Source organism: Raphanus sativus, chromosome 2 (genome assembly GCF_000801105.2).
Source record: "Raphanus sativus cultivar WK10039 chromosome 2, ASM80110v3, whole genome shotgun sequence".
Classification (NCBI taxonomy): Eukaryota; Viridiplantae; Streptophyta; class Magnoliopsida; order Brassicales; family Brassicaceae; genus Raphanus; species Raphanus sativus.
This window is the reverse complement of record NC_079512.1, coordinates 34,735,085-34,758,005: the sequence shown is the minus strand read 5'-3', so window position 1 is coordinate 34,758,005 and position 22,921 is coordinate 34,735,085. Positions and strand designations below refer to the sequence as shown.

The 22,921-nt window shown below is 37.9% G+C and overlaps 8 protein-coding genes across 8 annotated transcripts; 5 read left to right on the top strand and 3 right to left on the bottom strand.

Moving 5' to 3' along the window:
• Positions 1–107: 107 nt before the first annotated feature.
• On the bottom strand, positions 108–995 carry LOC130500286 (heavy metal-associated isoprenylated plant protein 45-like). The gene is made up of 2 exons (XM_056995146.1): positions 693–995; positions 108–592 (listed from the first exon to the last, which is right to left on the bottom strand). Exons 1-2 carry the CDS (start codon positions 814–816, stop codon positions 246–248), a joined length of 471 nt encoding a protein of 156 aa, XP_056851126.1. The 5' UTR covers positions 817–995; the 3' UTR covers positions 108–245.
• Positions 996–2,185: 1,190 nt separating this feature from the next.
• Positions 2,186–4,973, top strand: LOC130508090 (uncharacterized). The gene is made up of 9 exons (XM_057003305.1): positions 2,186–2,445; positions 2,559–2,802; positions 2,882–3,031; positions 3,402–3,459; positions 3,540–3,632; positions 3,801–3,899; positions 4,076–4,167; positions 4,373–4,432; positions 4,519–4,973. The coding sequence occupies exons 1-9, from the start codon at positions 2,303–2,305 to the stop codon at positions 4,786–4,788; spliced, it is 1,209 nt and encodes a 402-aa protein (XP_056859285.1). The 5' UTR covers positions 2,186–2,302; the 3' UTR covers positions 4,789–4,973.
• A 397-nt stretch (positions 4,974–5,370) lies between these two features.
• On the top strand, positions 5,371–5,866 carry LOC130508447 (uncharacterized). Its single transcript, XM_057003978.1, has 2 exons — positions 5,371–5,484; positions 5,610–5,866. Exons 1-2 carry the CDS (start codon positions 5,371–5,373, stop codon positions 5,799–5,801), a joined length of 306 nt encoding a protein of 101 aa, XP_056859958.1. The 3' UTR covers positions 5,802–5,866.
• A 920-nt stretch (positions 5,867–6,786) lies between these two features.
• On the top strand, positions 6,787–8,298 carry LOC108839860 (PRA1 family protein H). The gene is made up of 4 exons (XM_018612636.2): positions 6,787–7,299; positions 7,401–7,537; positions 7,881–7,952; positions 8,053–8,298. The coding sequence occupies exons 1-4, from the start codon at positions 6,836–6,838 to the stop codon at positions 8,115–8,117; spliced, it is 738 nt and encodes a 245-aa protein (XP_018468138.1). The 5' UTR covers positions 6,787–6,835; the 3' UTR covers positions 8,118–8,298.
• Positions 8,299–9,836: 1,538 nt separating this feature from the next.
• LOC130508089 (early nodulin-like protein 2) lies at positions 9,837–11,115 on the top strand. Its single transcript, XM_057003304.1, has 2 exons — positions 9,837–10,063; positions 10,163–11,115. Exons 1-2 carry the CDS (start codon positions 9,889–9,891, stop codon positions 10,936–10,938), a joined length of 951 nt encoding a protein of 316 aa, XP_056859284.1. The 5' UTR covers positions 9,837–9,888; the 3' UTR covers positions 10,939–11,115.
• A 3,420-nt stretch (positions 11,116–14,535) lies between these two features.
• On the top strand, positions 14,536–17,425 carry LOC108842956 (uncharacterized). The gene is made up of 5 exons (XM_018616020.2): positions 14,536–14,709; positions 14,915–15,376; positions 15,532–16,740; positions 16,820–16,890; positions 16,986–17,425. The coding sequence occupies exons 1-5, from the start codon at positions 14,611–14,613 to the stop codon at positions 17,266–17,268; spliced, it is 2,124 nt and encodes a 707-aa protein (XP_018471522.2). The 5' UTR covers positions 14,536–14,610; the 3' UTR covers positions 17,269–17,425.
• On the bottom strand, positions 17,391–20,304 carry LOC108842957 (proton pump-interactor 1). Its single transcript, XM_057003303.1, is given in 8 exon segments — positions 17,391–17,894; positions 17,988–18,011; positions 18,014–18,622; positions 18,714–18,908; positions 18,947–19,126; positions 19,214–19,405; positions 19,486–19,830; positions 20,175–20,304. Coding segments are annotated over 7 exon segments (1,842 nt in total). The 5' UTR covers positions 20,175–20,304; the 3' UTR covers positions 17,391–17,597.
• Positions 20,305–20,754: 450 nt separating this feature from the next.
• Positions 20,755–22,917, bottom strand: LOC108828552 (exosome complex component RRP41-like). Its single transcript, XM_018602285.2, has 8 exons — positions 22,778–22,917; positions 22,544–22,697; positions 22,329–22,407; positions 22,109–22,214; positions 21,911–22,031; positions 21,606–21,694; positions 21,284–21,433; positions 20,755–21,076 (listed from the first exon to the last, which is right to left on the bottom strand). The coding sequence occupies exons 2-8, from the start codon at positions 22,680–22,682 to the stop codon at positions 20,987–20,989; spliced, it is 774 nt and encodes a 257-aa protein (XP_018457787.1). The 5' UTR covers positions 22,683–22,697; positions 22,778–22,917; the 3' UTR covers positions 20,755–20,986.
• Between the last annotated feature and the right edge of the window lie 4 nt (positions 22,918–22,921).

The following is a 22,921-nucleotide window of genomic DNA, read 5'->3' as shown; positions in this document are numbered from 1 at the left end:
ACTTGGATTCCCTATTTAGTCTAAGAGTATCTTATCAACTAGGACTGTTTATTTATAGTATCTAAGGAAAGAAACATGTCCAAAAAACATAGATTTTAAGCATATAATAGACGAACAAAGCCATGACCATTGAACTACCATCAAATATTGGTTGCTGACGAGTGTTCTCAACTACAATATTTGATATTTATACACCGAGAGATATCTTGTACCATTATTAGGTTCATATAAGAAGAAAACGTGATTCAGAAGGAAATGGATCTGGAGAAGACCTTCTTCACAGCTCTCCATGTGAAGGAAGATGTTCTAATGAGTGACAAAGGAGGTCTCTTAAACCTCGGAGACGACGGAGAATACGTGTAAAACGCCGATGATTTAACTGAATCAGACGAAGTTTTAACGGTGTCTTCTTTCTGGACGATGGAATCATCCACACTCTCTTGATCCACATTCTCTTGATCATTCTCCTCAGCATTCCAAAACCGAGCATCTTTACGCTTCTTTTTCACCATTGTTAACACATCAAGCTTGTTGCAAATCCCCCAAACAGTCACCTTCTGTTTGTAGTAGTCTATTTTCACTGAATATATTCCTGTTTATAAGTTCTAAACCAATTATAAACTTCTCTTTATTTGAAAATATGCGTCTACTAGCATGGAGTTCAAAACATTAAATAACTATTGATTAGTTACCTTTGAGATGAGAAAGAGCCTTCTTGATTTTCTTCTCACAACCGTAAGAGTACAAAGGCACCATCATTTCTACATACTGTGCTTCCACCTTGTTGTATGCTGGCACGATTTGAAGATCAGCCATTGTAGTCTGATAGCTTTCCAACTTCTAACTCGAAATATGCACACTTAGCTATTTATATAGGGAAAAAGAGATACACATACATAAGTAGATGTATATACATTGACGACAGTAACTGGGGTTAGATGCAGAGGAGCAGAAGAGATCATGAGGTGCATGTTGTTGATGTCGTCATGTTGTAAGCTCTTTAAGATCTAATGACTTGGATTTAGTGTAAAGTGTGTCACCACTTTTTTTTCTTTGTCAATAAGCTTTCACCAAAAAGACCTTTCTTTGGACTTTGGATCCCATGTTATATGTTCTTCTTTTTCTTTATCCTCTCATAGAGAAAACTTTAGACTTAGATCTTTTGAAACCTGACCAATACAAAATCAATTATTTATTTTTACTTTTGTTTTCTAATTGTATAGATTACTTTGTTTATCTACTAACTTAACATGGATAATACATATGTTTATTATATCAAGTTTCGGTGTATACAAGTATAATAACTAAGACATCAAGAAAGACGAAGAATATGTTTATCAGTCTATCAAATTTATTTATTGACGTCGGCATCTAAAGTCGGATGGCGCCAATCTTGATGAATCAGACATAAGACTCACCATGTGAAATTCATTATAACCTTCACTTTCCATGCATTCTAAATTTAAATGCGCTTTCTAATACATATATAGTTTAAGTCGACGATGATATAATTCATATAAACATTTGAATAAACGTTTTACATAATCAAAGAACATTTATTGAGAACTTATAGTATTCAATCTACATACGTACTAAGGTTTAATCGTTTTTCTCTTAGTTTATTACTTTCATTAATTAGTTTGATGGTTCTTAAAATTTTGTATCTCCACACCACATTAAGGCTAGGATAACTCAGAGAAAAGGACATTAACAACAAAAGAAAAAGCAACCGAGCCGGCCCTAAGGTAAACATATGTTATCTTGACAACCTAGCTAGGGGAAGCAATGTAATTTGGTACTGTCTACAAAATACACAAAAATAAGACAAATAATGTAGAATATTAGATTTATTAGTAGATAGATAAAAGCAATGAAAAGATTGACACTTAAGTATCTATGCATTTTTCAAAGTAAAAAACAAAGAAAAACAAAAGGAAGGAAGAAATAGTGTAGAATATACGTATTTGTAGATAAAAGCAAACTTAACAAGCATGAGAACAAATATTCTTTCACTATCCATCACACATACACATAGTGCACATAAGACAGAACCAAGGAAGTTCATACACAGATGGATTTAGCAGCTAATATAACCTTATGAGTGGGCTGGTTGTAAGCCCAATAGTAAATTGCCACTAAACTAAGCCCATACACGTTTTCTCCCTTCCACCACGAAAATCACAGTGACGAGGCCGTGTTGGTTCGAAGACCAGTCTATAGACGGCATAAGAGGGTTTTGTATCGTATCAGAGGGGGTTTTTGCTTTCTTCATTTTCTGATTGATATCCGCGTAGGTCTCACGATGAACCACCTCGTCCGTAAAACTTCCCTCGGTCACACCGCCGCGAGGTCCATCGGATACCTCCGGCAATCTTCCGCCGCCTCTCCATCCCCGATTTACTCCACCGTCCGCCAGTTCACCTCTGCCGGCTATCCATCCAACAGGTTTTTTTTTCAGCTTAGGATAGCGTTTTTTTTTTGGAAAATTCCAACTGATTTTGAGGCATTTTTGGTTTCCAAATTAAAAAATTATCGGTTGTGATGTGATGATGTGGCAGCTTTCAATTAACTCCACCGGTGAACTGGGGAGTACGGATAGTACCGGAGAAGAAGGCCTTTGTGATTGAGCGATTCGGGAAATTCGCCAAGACATTGCCGTCGGGGATTCACTTCCTGATTCCTTTCGTTGATCGAATCGCTTATGTCCATTCCCTCAAGGAAGAAGCGATCCCCATTCCTAATCAGACTGCCATTACTAAAGACAACGTTAGCATACACATCGATGGCGTTCTCTATGTCAAGGTCACATCTTCTACCCACTTCATTTACTTTGTTTTTTTTTTTTAGTTTTGGTTTATATATTTTTTTTTGTTTGTTGCAGATAGTGGATCCTAAGTTAGCTTCTTATGGCGTTGAGAGTCCTATCTACGCTGTTGTTCAGCTGGCTCAGACCACCATGCGTAGTGAGCTTGGTAAGATCACCCTTGATAAGACCTTTGAGGAACGAGATACTCTCAACGAGAAGATTGTGGTTCGTTCCTTCTCTGCTTCCTTTTACTCTTTCTACTTTAGTTCCATTGCATTTTAAGAATTTTAAAATCTCTCATAGTGGAGTCACGTTAGCTTTGATTCTGTTTTTTTTATTCTCTATAGAACATTGCAGCCTTGGGATGTTTAGTTGTAACATATAATCACCTTTTGGCAATGTTTTTTTTTGGATTCTACTTGAGTTAGGTTGAAGGACTTTAGATTCAAAGTTAAAGGCTTTGCTCGTGTTGTAATATCCCAAGCTGTGTTGCCTCTCTTTTCCAAATAACTAGGAGAGCTTAGAGGAAATATACACATTGAAGAAGAAAACATGTGATGGATTATTTTTTTGAGACGGATTTACATTCTTGCAGGAAGCCATCAATGTTGCTGCAAGAGACTGGGGTCTTCAGTGTCTTCGTTACGAGATAAGTGAGTTGTTCTGTGTTTTTTCTTTGTCTGTTATTAGCTACGTATTTTTTTCTGCTTATTTCTAATTCGTGCATCTCCAGGGGATATTATGCCCCCTCATGGAGTGAGGGTTGCTATGGAGATGCAAGCTGAAGCTGAACGTAAAAAGAGAGCCCAGATTCTTGAGTCTGAAGGTAAATTTTCCTTGACTTGTCCTTCAAAAGTCATATTCTGAGATTGAACAGTGATTGCTACATAATGCAGTTACTATTCCTGGCTAAAAGCTACTTACTTTTTTTTTTTAAGTTCTTCATTTTGCCTTTTAAAATAAGAAGTCTGCTTAATATTTTTTAATATAACAGGAGAAAGGCAAGCCCATATCAATATTGCTGATGGTAAGAAAAGTTCTGTAATCTTGGCATCTGAAGCTGCAAAGATGGACCAAGTGAATCGAGCACAGGGTTAGTATACTTCAGATTAACATCTGGTGTTCGTTGTTAGTTAGGTTCATTAGAAAAAAATTTAGTTCCATTTTCTTGTTCTTTCACTATATACTGATGGCTACTTGGTGCCAGAGGAACTGTTTTCTCCACTATTCATGCTTACTCTTATATTATCCTTTGTTAATGTTCTTCAGGTGAGGCTGAAGCAATACTGGCTAGAGCACAAGCAACTGCTAGAGGCCTTGCCATGTTATCTCAGTCTCTCAAAGAAACTGGGGGAGTAGAGGTGAGTTTTAACGAACCTAGCTTGGTTACTTAATTCTTCATAGTTTTTTTTTTAATTCACTCTAAGACAAAGGTTTCCGTGTCTTCTTGGACTTGCCAAATTGAGATGGTTTTATGTCATATATATATATATATTCATGGGTTTAGGCTTTGTATTTTTAGCCGTCCAAATGTGATCCTTTACCTTATCGCTGTACAATTTTCAGGCTGCGAGTTTGAGAGTTGCAGAGCAATACATTCAAGCCTTCAGTAACATTGCCAAGGAGGTAAACAAATAGATCTCACATGTAATCTCTTGGTATTGCTTGGGCTTTAACTAATGTTGAGTGTTTTTCTTTTGGTGGGGTTGTAGGGTACGACAATGTTGCTACCAAGTACGGCTTCAAATCCTGCTAGCATGATTGCTCAAGCTTTAACAATGTACAAAAGCCTTGTGAACCAAGGTCCAAAGAGCGATGACCAAGAAACATCAGCAGTGGAAGGTGACTGGGAAGACATAGGTGAGAAAGATATATCAGAAGGCTCTAAAAACCGATCAGGCTCGACAACATTCGAAACAGAGAAACCAGGTCACACCGGTGAACCAGTCTTTTCTCTTCAGAGTCGCAACAAGGAGCCATAGTAGCCCAGCCAAACCAAGAATGAGATAATTGTATGTGCCTGAGAAAACAGAAAATCCATCTTTTCCAGTTTTCAAAAAAATGAGACGTCTTCCCTGTTTGAGCGGTGGCATGAATATCATATGCCATTTGGCAAATAGAAAACATATCTGAACATCTATTCTCTGAAAGTGTTTTTCCCAAATGATTTGGTCTGAACATTTTACCTACTGACTCATTACTTTGTTAAGTTTGGAAATTTCCAGCGGGAAAAGAAACCGTTGTCCCTTAACCGAACATAGAAGAACACTGTAGAAAAATGGTTGTCCTCTGTGTAAATGGACCGTGACAGAGATTTTGAAGATGTCATGACTGTCTTTACCTGAAATAGCTGAAGTCCATATACGATCTCCTATATTTATCTCTTCACAGGCCTCTCCTCCAATTATATAAAGCAAGAAATTAGTTTGGCATCTCTTATTGTTTCGAGTAGTTTCTCTTTTCTCCTCTCATCTAGTCATTTTTTGTTTCTTTTTTTTTGCTCCAGAGCTCTTCCCATTGTAATTTGTTTATTTTTTAAACTAATCCTTTAAATCAAATAAACCATGGGAGCCTGTGGGAGCAAACCTAAGGAATCTGACATCCTCGAAAGCCTTGTCCCCACCGACAATGCAGTTGTTGAGTCCAAGAATGAAACAGATACCACCACACTAGCTCAGGTTTTGTGAATTACATTTGATCGTTTCTTTCGATATAGTTTAAAAACTCCTTCCAGGCTTTCTTGCATAATCATAGCTTAACGAATCACTACATATTTGTTGTTCCTGATATGTTTGATTCACAGGAGAAGAAAGAAGAGTCTAGTGATGAGGCAAAGGAGGAAAGTGAGACAAAAGTGGACTCCTCTGAGGCAGCCAAAGTTGAGCCAACTCCAGAAGCTGTGAAGGCAGATGAGAAAGCTCCTTCCGAGACTGAGCCACCAACACAAGAGACTGCACCTGCCAAAATCGATGAGGCGCCTCTTGTGATTCTTTGATTTTCTCATTTCCAAATATTAAAATCCATGTTTTATCTGCAAGTGTTTCTCACATTATAATTCGAATGTTCATCACTTTTATATTGTGAATGCACAAGTACATTGTGTTGTGACCGCCTCTAGTAAATTCAATGAGAGTTCGATTATGAATATGATCCTTTCCACTACAGTTTGAATCAGATTATGTGGCCTAAAAATTTTAAACCTGTAGGCTGTAGCCAAAGCACATTACTTGTTGTGACTTATAGCGGGGCCGGGAACATTACTAGTTTGCTTGAGAAAAATGTGTTTCTTGGTTTTTTGGGTCAGCTATAATAACTATATAATATACAATTAAACAATTATAAAATTAAGAAATAAAAAATTATACTATAGTAAAATTTACATATAAAAGAATTATATTACATATTTATTCATTATAAGTTTATAACTATTTCCACTTTGTTCTTGTATATAATCAATTAATACATTTTGAAGTGATTTGCAAACTTTATTTGTTTTTGTAAATCACGAGTTATTTTTTTGGAATCATTAACATTTTTTGTATTAAATTTTTAATGACTAAAACGATCAAATAAAAAAGTTAATAAAATTATGTAGAAGATATATAAATATAATGACTAAAAGTATGAACTTTAAATAATATAGTTTTGACAATAAAATCTTATATTTGATACTTTACTACTCAAAACTTTAAAAGTTAAAGTTTTAGTATTGCTTTTGGAGTGTTACAAAACCATGTAAATTTACTCAACAGTTAAAAATATCACATGAAATACTTTTATAACTAATGAAATAAAAAGTTTAAAACAATGTACATATATGTACATATGTCTTCACAAAACATGTATTTTAGAGAAGCAGATTATTTTTGACATAAAACAAAACTTTAGGAGTTAATTTCACAACATTTTGATCAAAGAGCACTATCTTAGCAATTCGAAAGAAGTTTTAGATTAATATTTTATGCAAAAGACAAAATAAAATGTTTTTGTGAACACCGAGGAGGGAGACGTCGACGACGATAACAAACAATGGCCTTCTCTCCTAATCCTCTCTCTCTAAGCGTTCCCGATCCTGCTTTCGAATCCTGGCTCCGTGACTCCGGCTACCTCGACCTCCTCGATCACCGCACCTCCGCCGCAGCAGCCGCAGCCGCCGCTCCCGCCTCATCCTCATCATCATCCTCAGCCGCCGCCGCCGCGCCTTCTTCGGCCTCAGACGACGTCGTCTCCTCCATAACCGGCGGCTTCTTCGCCTCTCTCTTGTCCCGTCTCGTCACCGTCTCTTCTCTTCTGACCATCAACCCCTTCTCAAAGCTCTCCGCCGATGACTTCTCAGGCGACACGCCTCCGTGGACCACGGGCTTCTTCGGCGCGTGTGGCTCCTACTCGTTCCCGTCGTCTTCTCAGCAGGCGAGGATGAGGGTTCATGAGAATATCAAGAGATTCGCTAGGAATTACGCTACGCTCTTCATCGTCTTCTTCGCTTGTGCATTGTATGTGGGTTTCTCTCTCTCTCTGTTTTGTGTTGTAAAGTTAAGAACTTTGACAGTGTTGGTGTTTCTTTTGTCTCTCTCTCTTGTGTTGGTTTTTGTAGATATCAGATGCCACTTGCATTGGTGGGGTTGTTAGCAAGTTTAGCACTTTGGGAGCTCTTCAAGTACTGTAGTGACAGGTGGAAGTTTGATCGTCACCCTTCTGCTCGGAGACTCGTCATTGGTATTGGACAGTGCGGTGAGTTTTTAAGGATCGATTTTTTGTTCAGGCTTTTTTGTAGTTCTGCAACTTGTTTCTAATCACAGAATGCTCAAAACGTTTTGATACGAGTATACAGAGACTTTTTTTAATGGGTTTTGGGATCTTTTTTGGGATCAAATCATTACTTGTTTATCTAAATCACTAGAGCGTGATGTTACTGAGTTAGCGCAACGGTCTATGATGTTGGTTTGAATAGGACCATATAGCAAGAACGTTTTGGAATCTTGAAGAAACTGAAACTTCTTAGATGGATTATATATATATATATATGTCGTAGAACGAGAGCCTAAACTCGTTTCTTTGCTTGTCCTGCTTGCAGCGACTGCGGTTCTTCTGACGTTTCTGAATGTACAAATGGCTCTTTTCTCTGCTCTTGCTGTCAGTTATTCAGGTAACTAACTAGCTAACAGATGGGTCAAAGTTCGATTTAGGTACTATATATATGGCCAGTCAGTTATGAACTCTAATGCTTTCTTTGTGCCGCTTTGTAGTTATGCTATTACACGCCGGGTTCAGGAAGCTTACTCCCTCTAAGAAACCATCTCGAGGAAGATAAAAGACTGCATCAAGACAATAGTTTTGTATTTGGCAATGAGATTCTTTAGTAGTTTTGGTAGCTCAAAATAGGCGAGAAACAAACAACAAACAGAACAGCAGCAAAGCTAAGATGGTGGATTAAGCAAGTTCGAATGTTAGACATCACACAATTTGTAATAAGTAAAAGACAGACTTTATGATTGGTGAGGAATGAGGATATATATTTTAGTTTAGTAAATGATATATTGTTTTAACCCATCACAAGTACGATCTCTACATATGTCATAGCATCATCTACGTCAATATTCTCACTCTTATACTAATTTTGGTCATCCTCATCCACACACATTCTCTGCATTCACTCGTTCGCTTGCATTTTTTGATGGCTCACTTTAATCCATATTTGGGCTGTATTAGCCGCATGGCTCCATTGTCACATCTGGAGCCTTGTCATCTATAGTTGTCCTCGTTTCCAATTGCTTTGGCTTCTCTCTTCTGTTGTTTCCCTGCAAAGTTTTGGAAGAATGACATATATGACAGCCTCAATTAATCTGTGTAGACTAACTTCGAATTCAAACAGAACTAACGTTGAGAAGTAGCGAGAGGCCTAATGGTAATGATTCTATCAGCAACAGATTGAGCACTGTTTGTAATTTGAAAGCCAGTTCTCAAACAAACAGAAAAAAGAAGATTGAACACTGCCGTTATAGTAAAATGTGTAAAGAAGTAGGACCTTGAGAAACCAGATTCATGGCCCATACATAAACCCAAGTCCACAAATTAAAAATCTTTTGTATTCAGAAATTCTCTACGACTGCAATAACACGATCGCATGCATCGTAAAGCTAACCTTTCTCGAAAAAAGAAAGAAAAGAAAATGGAACCAGATGCAGATATAAAAAAGACTTCATAGTATCAAAGCCGAATGGTATATGATTCGTTGTGAGTCACTAGTCATATCCTCAAGAATGAACATTAGTTCTTCTGAGATTGGTGTTTGAATCCGATACTTTCTTTTGTCACAATCTACAGCTCTTCTTTAAACGCGTAAGAGCATCTCCAATCCTTAACTATTTTTACCTCTATATACTATAATAGATAAAAAAATGCTCTATCTCATCTCTATTTTCACCTCTATTATAGAGTCATATTTTTTTATTTTCAAAATAGTCCTTTAACTTTCAAACTTTTATATTTATAACCAAAATAATTATTTTATAGAGAAATAAAATATTTATAAAAATAAAATTATATTTTTTGTTTACATAATAGTTTTTGAATACAAATTTAGTTTAAACAGATTCATAATTTTATGAAAATATTTTAAAAATTAAAAGTAAATAGGGTTAGTTATCAATTTTTATAAATAAAAAATATTTTTTGTAAACTTAAAATAGAATATTTTGAAAATATTTCTTTATAGAGGCAAATATAGAGGAATACATTGGAGACAAACCCATCTCTAATAAACTCGTATAGCACCAAATGGTTTGTTTCCTAAAATGAATAAAATTAAACACGTCGGTGTTTCCTAAAATGAATAAAATTAAACACGTCGGTGTGGACACAAGAAGAAAGTCTCTCTTCTTTTAATGAAGAAAAGAAACGAAGACTGACACGAGATTCAATTTTTAAACAAACACGTATTTACCATAAACGTTACATCTCCCCCCTATCATAAAGACAAAAGCTTCACTTAACGTTTTAGCCCAACCCTTCATATTTCTATATATTCATAGTCACACACTCACACAAACCCCATTTCTCTCATAATCTTTTAGAAAAAAAACATGGCGTTTACAAAAACCAAAAGCCTCTGTTTCTTCACGTTCCTCCTCTCTTTCTCAACCATCTCCGTCGCACGGAGGTTCGGAGTCGGAGGTAGCGGCGCGTGGGTTCCAAACCCCCCGGAAGATTATGGATCTTGGGCTGGAAAGAGCCGTTTCCTAGTACACGACACACTCTGTATATAATATATATAACCTCTTCTTTCTGACTTGTCATGGAGTAGTTTGTTTTTTTTTTTAATTTTGTATGAGACACGGTTTGATTATTTTCATGCAGATTTTACCTACGCCAAGGGAGCTGACTCTGTTCTAGAGGTCAGCAAGGCTGACTACGACGGATGTAACACCAAGAATCCGATCAAGAGAGCCGACGACGGAAACTCAGAGATCTCGCTTGATCGTTCTGGTCCGTTTTACTTCATCAGCGGTAATGAAGATAACTGTAAGAAAGGGCAAAAGCTTACTGTCGTCGTCTTGTCTGTTAGAACTTCGACTCCGCCTCCTCCACAAGCCGCTACGCCGGGAAACTCTCCGCCGGGTTCATTGCCACCTAAGTCTTCTTCCCCCGTTTCTCCGGCTACTTCTCCACCGGCCCCTATGCCACCTAAATCATCTTCCTCCCCTGTTTCTCCGTCCTCTGCTCCGGTGACTTCTCCGCCGGGATCAATGTCACCTAAGTCTTCTTCCCCTGTTTCTCCGATGACTTCTCCTCCATCACCTCCGTCCTCTGCACCGGGCTCTTCACCGTCTGGATCAATGGCACCCAAATCTTCTTCAGCCGTTTCTCCATCTTTGGCTCCGGGAGAATCTCCTTCCTCCATTTCATCTTCCCCGTCTGGGATGGGTCCCTCCGGAGATGCTCCCTCAGGTTCGGCGATGGGGCCATCAGGCTCGGGGATGGGTCCCTCTGGAGATGGACCGTCAAGCTCCGGTGGTATTAATGCGCCGGCGGAAGCTCCAGGCGAGAAAAAATCCTCTGCTAATGGTATGGCCGTTATGTCGGTAACTACAGTTTTAAGTCTCTTCCTAACCATCATCCTTATGTCAACTTAATAACACTTCGAGGCTATATAGATTCATGTCGGAATTGATTTTCTCGATACTATTGGTCTAGTTTCATTCTAGTCTCTGCTTCTTCTTTTGTTAATTGGTTACGGCTTTACATCGTCAGTATAGTTTGATAACTTGGTTTGTTGTAATAAATAATAGAGACACCATATTGTGCTTAAACTTGATCATTCTAGTTACACAAACACATGATAACTCTTAATTTTTTTGATTAAAGATAACTCTAATTAAAAGTTGAAAATAGTATATTGTGTTGTGATACATACTCATAACACTCACATGTGACTGAGTTTATAAGGTTAGGGATAAAGGTGATCTGTGACTGAGTTTATAAGGTTAGGGATAAAGGTGATCTTTTCTAGCTCCCGTTGGTAACTAACAGAGTTAATGCTTTGGAGAACAAAGTGGCAGTGCAGTTAGGTGTGTGTCTTAAGAAAAGTGGTAAGAGTTGAATGCTTATGTTTCGACTAAATATTTAGGTTCATGGATATGGATAGATATCGAATTGGGTTGTACCAAAGTTTTTTTTTATTCTTTTTACTATGAAAAATCCAGACTAATCTCTGAATAGATGGTACCGTTGTATTCAAATGGACAGTAAAATGAACTCATATCCGTGTGACCGCAAAAGTGAAGTCTGATAGGGTGGCCTCGAACCACATTGCTTGCTTACTAACCCTCGCCTTACCAAAAGCTTGTTAAAGTCACATTAAAGACTGATTGTTATTAATTCATTTACCTACCAAAGCCCACGTAAGGGAAAAGCTACATTGACTTTTTATTTTATGTTTGATGCTTTTTTATTTATGTCAATATCACACATGCAATATATTTCTTTTATTTTCCACTGTTGTTTTATAATATTGACATAGATACTTCTAGATGTTATCAATGTTTATTTTTGTGTGTTGTATTTTCATTGTTCATTTTTAAAATGGAAAAGCTTATTTCTTCTCACTGTCGGCAGTAGAAACGTGAGTATGGACCTACACTGATTTCTCATTCAGTGCATCTTAGACTAGTCAAATACATTTGGAGCGTTCAGTGCCTTTTGAACTCATAAAAATGAATTTAACAGATGCTTAGCAACTCTGTTAAACAAAAATATTCTGATTTACGCGTTTAGAAACACACTAATTAATCTAATATGCCAACAACATCATAATCGAATGATATGTCATTATAGCATTTTATGATCGAATCCGAAAAGAATTAGAAACTTATAACACCAAGAATACATAAGCTTCTTTAATCTAAGCAAATAGAAAGAGGTTTATGATCTAAACTAGTAAAATAGAAAGACAGCTAAAATCAACTACAAATAAATCAAAGAAAGACAATCTTTTGGGTCAAGGTTATTGATTAGAATGATCAAATGCTATTTCATGATGTTCAAACAATCATACTAATTTTTAGGCTTAAGATCACTAATTTAAGCTAATCCACTTTTATGGTAATAATTCATATACTAATCAAGTTCTTAACGTTAATTCACATTGGTTAATTAGCATCAAGCATGAATGAATTTCAAGTTCTAATAGCCACTAAACATCTCTAACATCAACTCATGTTAGCTAAAGCATATTGATTAGTTCATTCAAATATTTCATCGAATAGCTTCTGAACATGAGACAACCTATGATCTTAGATTATAGTATTCAACCTTAATCTAGAATTAAGCACACTAATCAACTAAAGATCATTTAGATTAAGAACACAACATCAAAGATCAAACACTAATCACTCTAATATACTAGACCCAAGAACTCTAAAAACTGTAGTCACTAATCTCCATGAAATCACACAAACTCATGATATATTGTTGGATAAATAAGAGATTAAAAGATAAGATAAAAATAATTAACAAAATAAACTCTTAAACCAAACGAGATTCAAATTTAGAAAACGAGAGAAGTTACAAACTATAGCTTAGGTAGTCTAGGATTTTTCTTGCTTTTGGTTCACGTTTTGTGCATACTTTATTCAAGTAAACATTCATCAATTTGTTATGTATTCATACCTGAATGATTTGACCAGTTTCTTGATAACATTGTACTTTTGGTGACTATTAATTGTTGTAAAGTGTCTTGCTAATGGACAAGACACCAACCCTTGACTAGAAACTTGATAAACTAGGGGAAGTAAAGGTTTCTCCTTTTTAGCGGTTGCTTTCTTGACATTTTTCTTCATCACGTCTGTCTCAGCTTCATCTCTTTCTCTCCTAGTTGTTGCAAACTTGATGAGTTGAGACACTCCGGCCAACATGAATCCACCTCCATACATCAATGCTAATTTGACAGTGGTGAATGATGTCAGGTGGATAGCAATCACTACAGCCACCATGAGTAAACCTATGGTAACTCCATAATCTCCATGAACCCTGGAGTTTTAGTGCTGTGAAACAGAAGTGAAGTGCCCAAGCGCTCGAAGCTTAAACCAGATACGGTTCGGGATGTTTCTCTCCAATCTCATCCATGAACCAAGCCAGCGTACCATAGACAAGGCTTTGAAGGACAAACTTAATCAACCAGTGTAATTGACGAGATGCTTTTTTCTGAATTCTTTCATTAAAGAGGATGTTTTTTCTCGCAATTGCAGCACTCTTAGATTTTGATAGGGGGCAACAGAATCCAATATCCGATTTCATCCAACGATCTGTTCCGAAAGAGGCTGTGAAATGCTTGTGCCAGTCTTTTGAAGGATCAGTTTCCTCTTCAAAAAACTTGCAAGATTGGAAATGAGCCTGTCTACATTCTCGTAAACGTATCAAGGAGAGTTTTTTTTGGACCTGAGGTATTCGATTCTCAGAAAAGCTTGACGGATGCCGTCCACAACTTCAAAAACCCGGTCTCTTCTTTGATCATATAAAAAAAGTAAACTAAGATCATTGAAATAAAAATAGAAATTATGTAATGATGTAATTGATGATTCCACTATATTAAAGAAGTAATACTAAGATAATTGAAATCAACTTTTTCAATAAGTTTCTTTAGAAAAACAAAGTAAAACCAAATATAATGATATTTATGTCTGACATTTATACTAAAAATATTTACATTAGTCTCTTCAAATATTTTGGAAAATCAAAATGACTTTAAAATATGGACTCTTCTCCGCAGTTTACAAATTAACATTTTAAATACTTCACGTTTCGTAAACGCAATCGAATTGCTTTATGATAAAAACGACAATACTATAAAGCATTCAAGCGCCGAAAAAACATAAAGGAATTTACTGGTAATATGGATCATTTTCAAGTTATCAACTTGAGGTTGACCATAAAAACAAACAAATTGCTTTATGATAAAACCATAAAAACTTAGATTTTGTTTTTTCTTTAGAAAATACAGTTATTTGAAAGAAAAAAATAGTTTCTCTAGATTTTAGGAAATCTCTTTTTTTTTTTTTCTTAAACTTGATTGTCTAGAAAATGGTTTTTTCGGAAACAAAAGTCAAAAACTACTTCAAAATCAGTAAATAATCAACCTCCATAGTCTTTTTCCCCAAAACATTTACCTTTTTCTCAATAAAACTGCGTGTCGTTTTAAGCTCACAAAAACGACCCGCGTGTATTGTCCTTTCCCGCCACAGAGAAAATCCCCTCAGAATCGAGAACCTCACCGACTACGAGCATCGTCCTCCTCTTCCTTCTCGGCGATGGCGGCCAAGCGGAACCGTAAGAAGCTACGTGCTTCGAAGGTCTCAGATCCAGACAACTTATTCCGTTCTCTCGCTTCATCTATTGCTTCCCCTCAGGTACAACAATGTCTCTCCGGTTCCCTCCGATCCGCGCAAAATCCCTATCTCCTTTAAAAATTGCCTCTGTGACTATAAAATGATTTGTCCCAATTAGCTGCCAATCTCGTCGATTTTGACTAGTTTTGATAAAATCTCTCTCAGAAAGTTTTGAACTTTAGGGTTTAGGGAATTAACAATCTGAGTCCCCTTTTTGATTTCTCAGGTTTCTAAGCAGCCAATCTTGAAACATCTGCTGTACATCCTGGGTCCGTTATCACGAACTCCTCCGATAAACTGGGATAGTGGCAACGTTGCCTCACACTATTGGAATATCAAATCCAACGGAGGAGAATCGATCGAGTTCGTTGATGTTTGCGACCTCTCTGATGTCTTGTTCACGGAGCTTGATAGGATTTTCGAAATCCTGTTCTCTGCTTTATGCAAAGACAATAATGGTGAGAGTTGTTGCACGTTTGCAAGTGGAGATGAGGAGAGTGTTGAACTGGCCATGCTGTTCTTAAGATGCTGCATGAAGATCATCACTTTACTTTTGCCTGATGAACACAGTATGGCTCTGGAGAAAGCGAAAACGCTTCTCTCAATCCTCAGTGGTTTGATCTCTGCAACGTATGGGGGTGATTCTTCTGACGAGTCCCGCCGTACGTTTCTTTGTACAGGGCTTGAGGTAAATCTTGATTGATCCATTTTTGTTTCTTAGATTTTCTTTTGACCGTCTTGAAAACTTGTGGCTTTTTTTTTTATAATTATACCATTGGCAAGTGCTTCTAAGTTGAATCATTAAGACGGTGTTATGTTTACTTTGTCCCTTAATATGTCCAGGTTTTCATCGATGAGGTTTTGGTGAATAGTTCAGTCAGGGATCTGCTTTTCCTTGTAGATCCTGCATTCTCCTCATGTATAATGTTCAGTAAGCATGACATGGCCGTTGTGATGGAAATGGTTTCTGCTCACTTTATCTTATCACTGTCAGGTGAGAAACTAAATAAGATGTATGCTGAGAGATTATACTGGAAGCAAGTTAGTCCGGTTAGACCACCTCAGTTAACCATGAGTGCTGCTACGTCCTTGCTGCTAGACCCCGTGATGTTCTCCGCGCCAAGAATGATTCACGCCTATGTGGTTTTATTGCTCTCTGATGCCATCGGTATCTGTTGTGTTAAGGGATTATTAGACCTTCAGCTTTTTGATAGATGCATTGATGCATTTGACAAGTCTGTTGTTCTGTACACACGGTACATGTGTAAGGATGAGAATAACTCATCTGGGAAGTTTGGTGTTTCGATGTGTAGTTCTGGGATTAGAACAACTCATCTTCTTTTGCCCTCAACACTGGAGAAAGTTAACGAGGTTACACTGAAGCTAAAGGATTCATGGGGTTCTTTTCAAAGTAACAATGGCAAGAGAGAAAATGATGAGCTGGTAGCGTGTTCTGTAGCATACGCGAAGGAGAGTTTAAGTGTATTTGATAGCTCCTACTCAGAAAACATGTTGTCGCAGATCTTATCAGTTCTTGGTTGCGCGATACTTAGAGCTAGTTCTGATGATGTCATGGACTCTGTGTTTCAAAAGTACAGCGCATCTAGTGTCGAAGACCTGTATCTACTTGCATCCATACTAAAGCTGATGAGTTGTTCGACACTGCAAGTCATCCGGGCTCTCCGGCATCGATCTGAAGACGTTGGAGACGTTCAATCTTGCAAGGAATACAAATCCATGATGGACGTTGTTGGACGTTTTGAAAAGTTCAGTGTTCACTTACCCGGACAAAGTTTCCTGCACGATAGAATAGAATCTCATCCTCATGTTCATTTGAATTCGAAGTGGATGCTTATGCATTTTTCTGGCTTACTGTCTGTAAGCTTTGCACTTAAGCTTGACTTTCTAATAAAGGGCTCTATTTTCGGAATGGTGGTATCTCTGTATTTATTTATCCTAGAAGGGGGTGACTTGGAAGCACTTGTGCACTCAGAAAATCCATCAACTTCCATACCATCTAGTGGTTTTAAAGCTTCTGGTAAAGCTGAGGAGGTAACAACTAATAACTCTTCGCACAAAAACTCTAAATTTCTACGCTTTTTCTAAATGAATCAATGGTTATATGGTACAGCCTGCAGTAGATAGGAAACTTAGCGAGGCTGTTGCTTTGAAGTTTCAAAAAACCCGAACTTTGTACTTGGGGTATGTACAGAAAAACCTCTTTTTTACTTTCATGGGGGTTGATAACCACATTTATAAGATCGCTAACGAGACTACGTAACTCCATGATTGTGCAGCAAGCTGTCTGATGCAGAGAATGGTTCGGATTCAGGAGTTGGTGTCGAAGAGAAAAGCTGCAACGGGGAGAAATTTCTTTGGTGTATGGCCGGAGAAGGCAACATGAATAGCAGCGACGTGGAGGACTTGGCAGATTTCATAGTGTGTGAGCCCGAGAAAGATTATTCCAATTGGCTAAAAGGAAGAGAACGGTTTCGGAGTCAAAAGTGGAGGTCAGGGAGGATTGCTCTCCAGAGGTGGAACAAGAAGCAAAAAGCTTGGAGAGAGAACAAAAGGAAGTAATGTCTTAACAAGTAAGCTTAATGTAATCTTTCGTAGTCATTGTATCATGTTTCATTGTCAGACTTACTACTTATGTAAAAATGTGATTGTCTAGCATTGTAGATGGAACACTATCAGAGCTATAAAAATGTAACAAAAGTTGTTTTCTTTCTTCAAAGTTAAAAGGATTAAAGCCTCAACAACAGAAGTGAAATGTAAAAAGTACTTTAGGGAAGGGTCTCTACTTGTATATAAATGAGGAATAAGCTTTAAGAGTTTTATCCTCAAAAGAAAGGTAAAAATCCAAGCTATAAAACATCCCAAACTACAATAACGCAGCCTTGTTTGATCTAGAGAACGTAGTAGTAACCCAAGACAAGAAGCATCAGTACCACAAGAGTAACTGGAGCAGCCCAAACCCAGTAATTAGTCGACTTCTTACGCTTGAGGATTGCTCTTGGGAGTGTTTCTGGTCCTCCTCTACTGCGTATCCTGTTCCTTATTGGTTTCTCCTTCAAAGCTTTTGCCTTCTGCGGTTTCTCCTCCAATGGAGCTTCAACCTCCTCCTTCTCAGCATCAGAAGCTTCTGGAACTTCCTCAGAGATAGCCTCGGCATCAAAGCTCTTCTTGGCTTCCTTCTCTCGCTCCTGCAACACACAAAGAGATGGATAATATTATTAGAATAGGAAGGTAGAAAGCAGAGAGCACTGATGTTACTACACAAAGAAAAAGGTAATTGCCTTTTTTTCTCTCTTCTCAGCTTCAAATTTTGAGCTCTTTTCACAGCTTTAGCAGCAGCTTTCTCTGCCTGCTTTTTTTTCCTTTCCATGGCTAGCTTGGCTTTAGCAATCTCCTCTTGCTTTCTCATCTCTCTCACCGTAGCTTCATCTATCTTTTTCTCATCTTCTTTCTGCGGCTTTCCAAGACCATATACTTCATCATCATCATCATCATCATCATCATCATCATCAACAACAACGTTCTTTACTTTCACTGCATCTTTAGCTTTCTCAGTCTTCTGAGAAACAGGAGCAGCATCTGATTCAGGTGTATAAACTTGTTCCTCCTTTGGCTGCTGCTTTGCCTTAGCTTTAGGGACAACCTCGGTTGCCTTTGCTGCTGCTGGTGCCTCTGGAGTAACCAGAGGCTTCTCTTCAGGGTTCCTCATCCGGCCATCTCTGCTCAGCTGCCTAGCATCAAGTGATGCCAAGATTCTCTTCTCATAATCTTCTCTGAAATTCTTCTTACTGCACCAGAGGGACACGAATTTCTCAACCTCGGCATTGGCGAGCGCCTCAAGCTCGTTTATGTTCTTTTGTACAGCCAAGTCTCTTGCTTTGTTCAACACATTACGGCCTTGGTAAAACCCTGAATTCTATATGAGCAAAAAAAAGAAGAAAAATGATGGAAAGAGTATTTGAGTTTCTCCATAACAAGAACATGCACAAAAGTAAACGTCTTTGTACCGTCTCATGCCGTTGCTTCCTAATCTCAAGAATGTTTGAATGAACTTCGTCCCTCTTTTCACTCGCAGCCTTCAGCTCATTCTCTAGGACCTGAATCTCATCTTTCGCTGCTTTCACTTTCTCACTCAGCTGACTAATCCTAGCTGAAATAGCTTGCCTCTCCTTCTTCACTCCTTCCAAGCCAGCACCCATTAACTACAAAGATTGCATCACGACCATGACTTCTCTTTTACCTTAACTTGACCTTGAATATCATCTTTCTGACCCAAAGACTCTTTGATTTTGGCTCTCACAGCCTCATTAGCAATGACCTTATCTCTTGTCCCTTCAAGCAGCCTAATCTCTTTGAGAAGCTGCTTCTCCTCCGTCAATGGAATGCTTTCGTGTTGAATCCGGTATTGGTAGCTGTATATCTACAAACACCAACCAAATGAGAAAAGAGGTAAAACAAAAAAACGTCTCATGAGTAATAATGAGTGAACACAAAGATTGTTGTTTACCATATTGTTCAGCTCTTCTTCTGAAGAACAGATAGCGGGTCCACGGGAGTTTTCACCATCATTGCCCCTTAGCTTTCCCAGAGCTTGCTGCAACGGTTCCATCTCCTTTCTTTTCTCGTCAAACTTGGTGTTGAACCCCTGACGCTCGGTCTTCAACGGGTCCAACAGGTCAAATAACTCTGATCTCTCCGCCTATGCACCAAAAAGAAACTTCCACACATCATTCAAAAATCACCAAAAAAGTCAAAACGCTTACAAACACTAATCCTTACCCTCTTAGCTTTCAACTGGTCGAGAACTGCAGCACGGGCCTTGTTCAGCTTCTCGAGCTCCTTCTCAGCTAAGTCAAGCTTGGCTTTGATCTTGGGGTCGTCGAGATGACGGTACTTAACAAAGTAGAAAGAGTGGATGTGCTTAGCTGCAGGCCACTCTTCTGCTGCATCTTTAGGTACATCAGAGATCAACACATTGTTGTTCTCTTGGGCTTTCTTTGGCGGCTCACCGAGTGAACCGAACTTGATGGAGTATTTATCTCCTTTGTTGCCTTGGTCCATTTTCCCTTCGAAAGGAGCCGGAACAACCTCAAATCCACCGTAATTTACAACCTCAACACCCATCTTCTCGGGCAAAAAAGAAAAAAACAGAGGATAAATACATCAGTGAATGTAACTGATGACCACAAAACTAGCAAAGGATTAAGGATATATGGCGAAATGATCATATTCAATTATTATCATATTCTCGTCATCAAATGCATATTACAAAACCAAAACTTTCGAACAGCAGATACAGAAATATCTATACAGAACAGTAAAAGATCAAACCTTTTTTAACGGAAATCAACCTGTCGGAAGTCAAATTAGTAAAGTGAAAAGAGAGACAATCAAATCATTTCACAAGTCAAACTAAGATGTTTTAGCACAAACTTTTCATAAGAAAGAGAACGGAAACGAAGGAATACCGTGAAAGGGGAGTGATCTTAGGAAGATAACCGAAGAAGAAGAAGAAGACGCCTTTTATAGTAAAACAGTCGCTGTAACTTTTTCTTTTCACTGCGCAAGGATTTTGTTGAGCTAAATAATATCTTGGATTATTAGGAAAATCCACGAATTTCCTCTCTGATTTAAGTCGGATATTTTTTTAACTAAAGTGGTAGTAATAATAAGTTAATAACTATATTTATTCTCGTATCTACTGAAATTTATTTAAAACATTTGTTCCATTATCTACTTGTAAATTTATTGAATTTCTTTGCAAGAAGAGATAATATTATTTTCTAGGTTCCTAATTTTTAATCTAGTCGAGTAGCGCATAACTTTGAAAAAGCTATAAAATTTGTGATCTATTCTATAGTACACTTTCAACAACAACAACAACAAAATCAACATTTTTTATTTTAATGAAACTCTTTCTTGTAACAACTTTTTTAGTAAAAACTTTCAAAAAACGTGAAGGAAATACGCTTTTAAATTATCAAGTTTGCAACTTACAATCATGGAGAGGTGAGGTCACGGACCATGCGGCTAAAGAGATTGTATAAAGATGCGGAACGAAAATAATACTCGATAGAAAACTAACTAGTAGAACATAATACAGCAAATGACGCTCTTTAAAGATCTAGTTCCATCAAATTTTGACGTAACACAGTACATCTGTTTTAAACTCCATCACACCGGTTTAGTATAAATTCAATTTTACCTAACCCAACAGCTTAACCGGTTTCATACCAATGGCTGAGGTACAATCATAGCTATAGTTTCTTGAGTTGTATGTTCATTCATCTGAAGCTGAGGCAGCCTGTTTCAGACAATCACGCATGATTTCTCCAAGTTTGGAACAAGCATCCACGCAAAGCTGCATTGCCTGCAAATTTCGATGTTTGTTTGTTAAACATGTCTACACGCTCCTATCACCCAATTAGGTGCAAATATAAATATGTCAACCACACATCTTTTGGTCGGATTTTGATGATTACAAATGTATTGAACGCGAGAAAAGAAAGTTATGTTGTCTCTAACCCTGGGAAGCAACTAAAAGGAGGAAAAAAAAAGTATTAATTGAAAGACATACCTCGTTAATGTTAGGCGTTGTCCATTCACCAGTGATGGTCAGCTGAGTGATTTCACTCCGAGAAGGCATGCACGTCATCATGAAGCTTCCATCTTCGCATCCTTCCTCTTCTGTAACCGGGTCAATCATAAGGCTTTTCCCTATGCAAGACTTTTTAAAATATCGCAGAAACGATAATCTCAGTCAGTGTTTTGGAGTTAAGAGATAAAACAGTAGGTATATTATATGTCTCATGTTTATTTCAGTGTGTGTTACTTTTTTGACTTGTGCAATAAACTCGAGAGATAATGCAGAGGAAGTGGTGGGAACAATTGTAACATACCACTGAGACAGCTGTGATAAGGTCATACATCATAATCCCGGCGTCTGCTAGAGCAAGACCAGCACATGATATCACAACCGGGAGGTCACCTGCAATACAATACAAATTACAATTACAATCCAATAATATAATATACCAAACAACGAGTACTAAATTGCATCTATAATTAAACTCCACGTGTACCGTACTCCTATGCTTCCACAAGTTATCTACCAGATTTTGGTTTTTTTCTCGTATAAGAAATCTGACAGGAGCATTTTGAGTACTATTGAGACTAAAAGAAAGAACAGAGTGATGAGACTTACTGCCTCCAGATTCAAGAACCAGCGCAAAAACATCAACAGTTGTCTTTGGGAACGTCTCCATCATGATTACGCCTTCCAACGCTTTGTGAAGCATTGATGAGTACTCTTTGTGATCAGTCCCCTGAATAGCACCACACATATATAAACCAATATGATGAAACAAGGAAACACAGAGACTAAGGTGTAAAACTCACATACCTGACTACCAAGGGTCGGGGAAGCAAAATTAGTGTAGCTAACATTGCAATTCAATCTACCAACATCACTATAACTCGTTGCTTTCTTACTCTCCCTTGGCCCAAATCTAACAGAAGAAGAAGCCCAAATAGAACAGAACAGAATTAGCTGACAGAATATGAAAAGAACACGCAAATCATAAAAATAGACACGTTGTATAGTTAGTTATCTAAACACTCACACAGAAACAATGACTTTGGTGTTCCCAAACTCAGCATAAGCAGAACCAGAAGCAGCACTCACAGCACCTGTTTGAAGTACTGAAACCAACAAACAAACAAGAAAAAAACAGTTTTAAACACCAAAGAAGTAAAATTTCAAAGTCTAGTTACTCTCACAAGAGAGCTCTTGAACCGTTCAAAGATATAAGAAGAGTAAAGGGAGTTAAGGTTTTACAGGCAGGTCGGCATTGGTGGAATCCACGACCATCAGGACGGGTCCAATCGAGGTCGGAGCCTTTGAAGATAGGAGGCCGAGTTCTCGCCATGATTTTGGGTGAATACGTTGTAGCTGCGGCTCCCTGTTTCGCTGCCATGGTTCTGCGCTTAAGCTGCGAACAAAAATGGAATCTTTGAGTGCTGATACGAAGAAACTCGAGGTCTAATTAGGATACTGAATTAGCTAGCTTACCTGAGAGATTGAGAGAGAGAGAGAGAGAGAGAGAGACGTAATGCGGCGGAGAGAGAGAGAGAGAGGAAGAAGGATACAAACAAACACCCGCCGTTGAAGGTTTAGGGTTTAGCAATAACAGAAGGTAAAGTTATGTATTTGTAC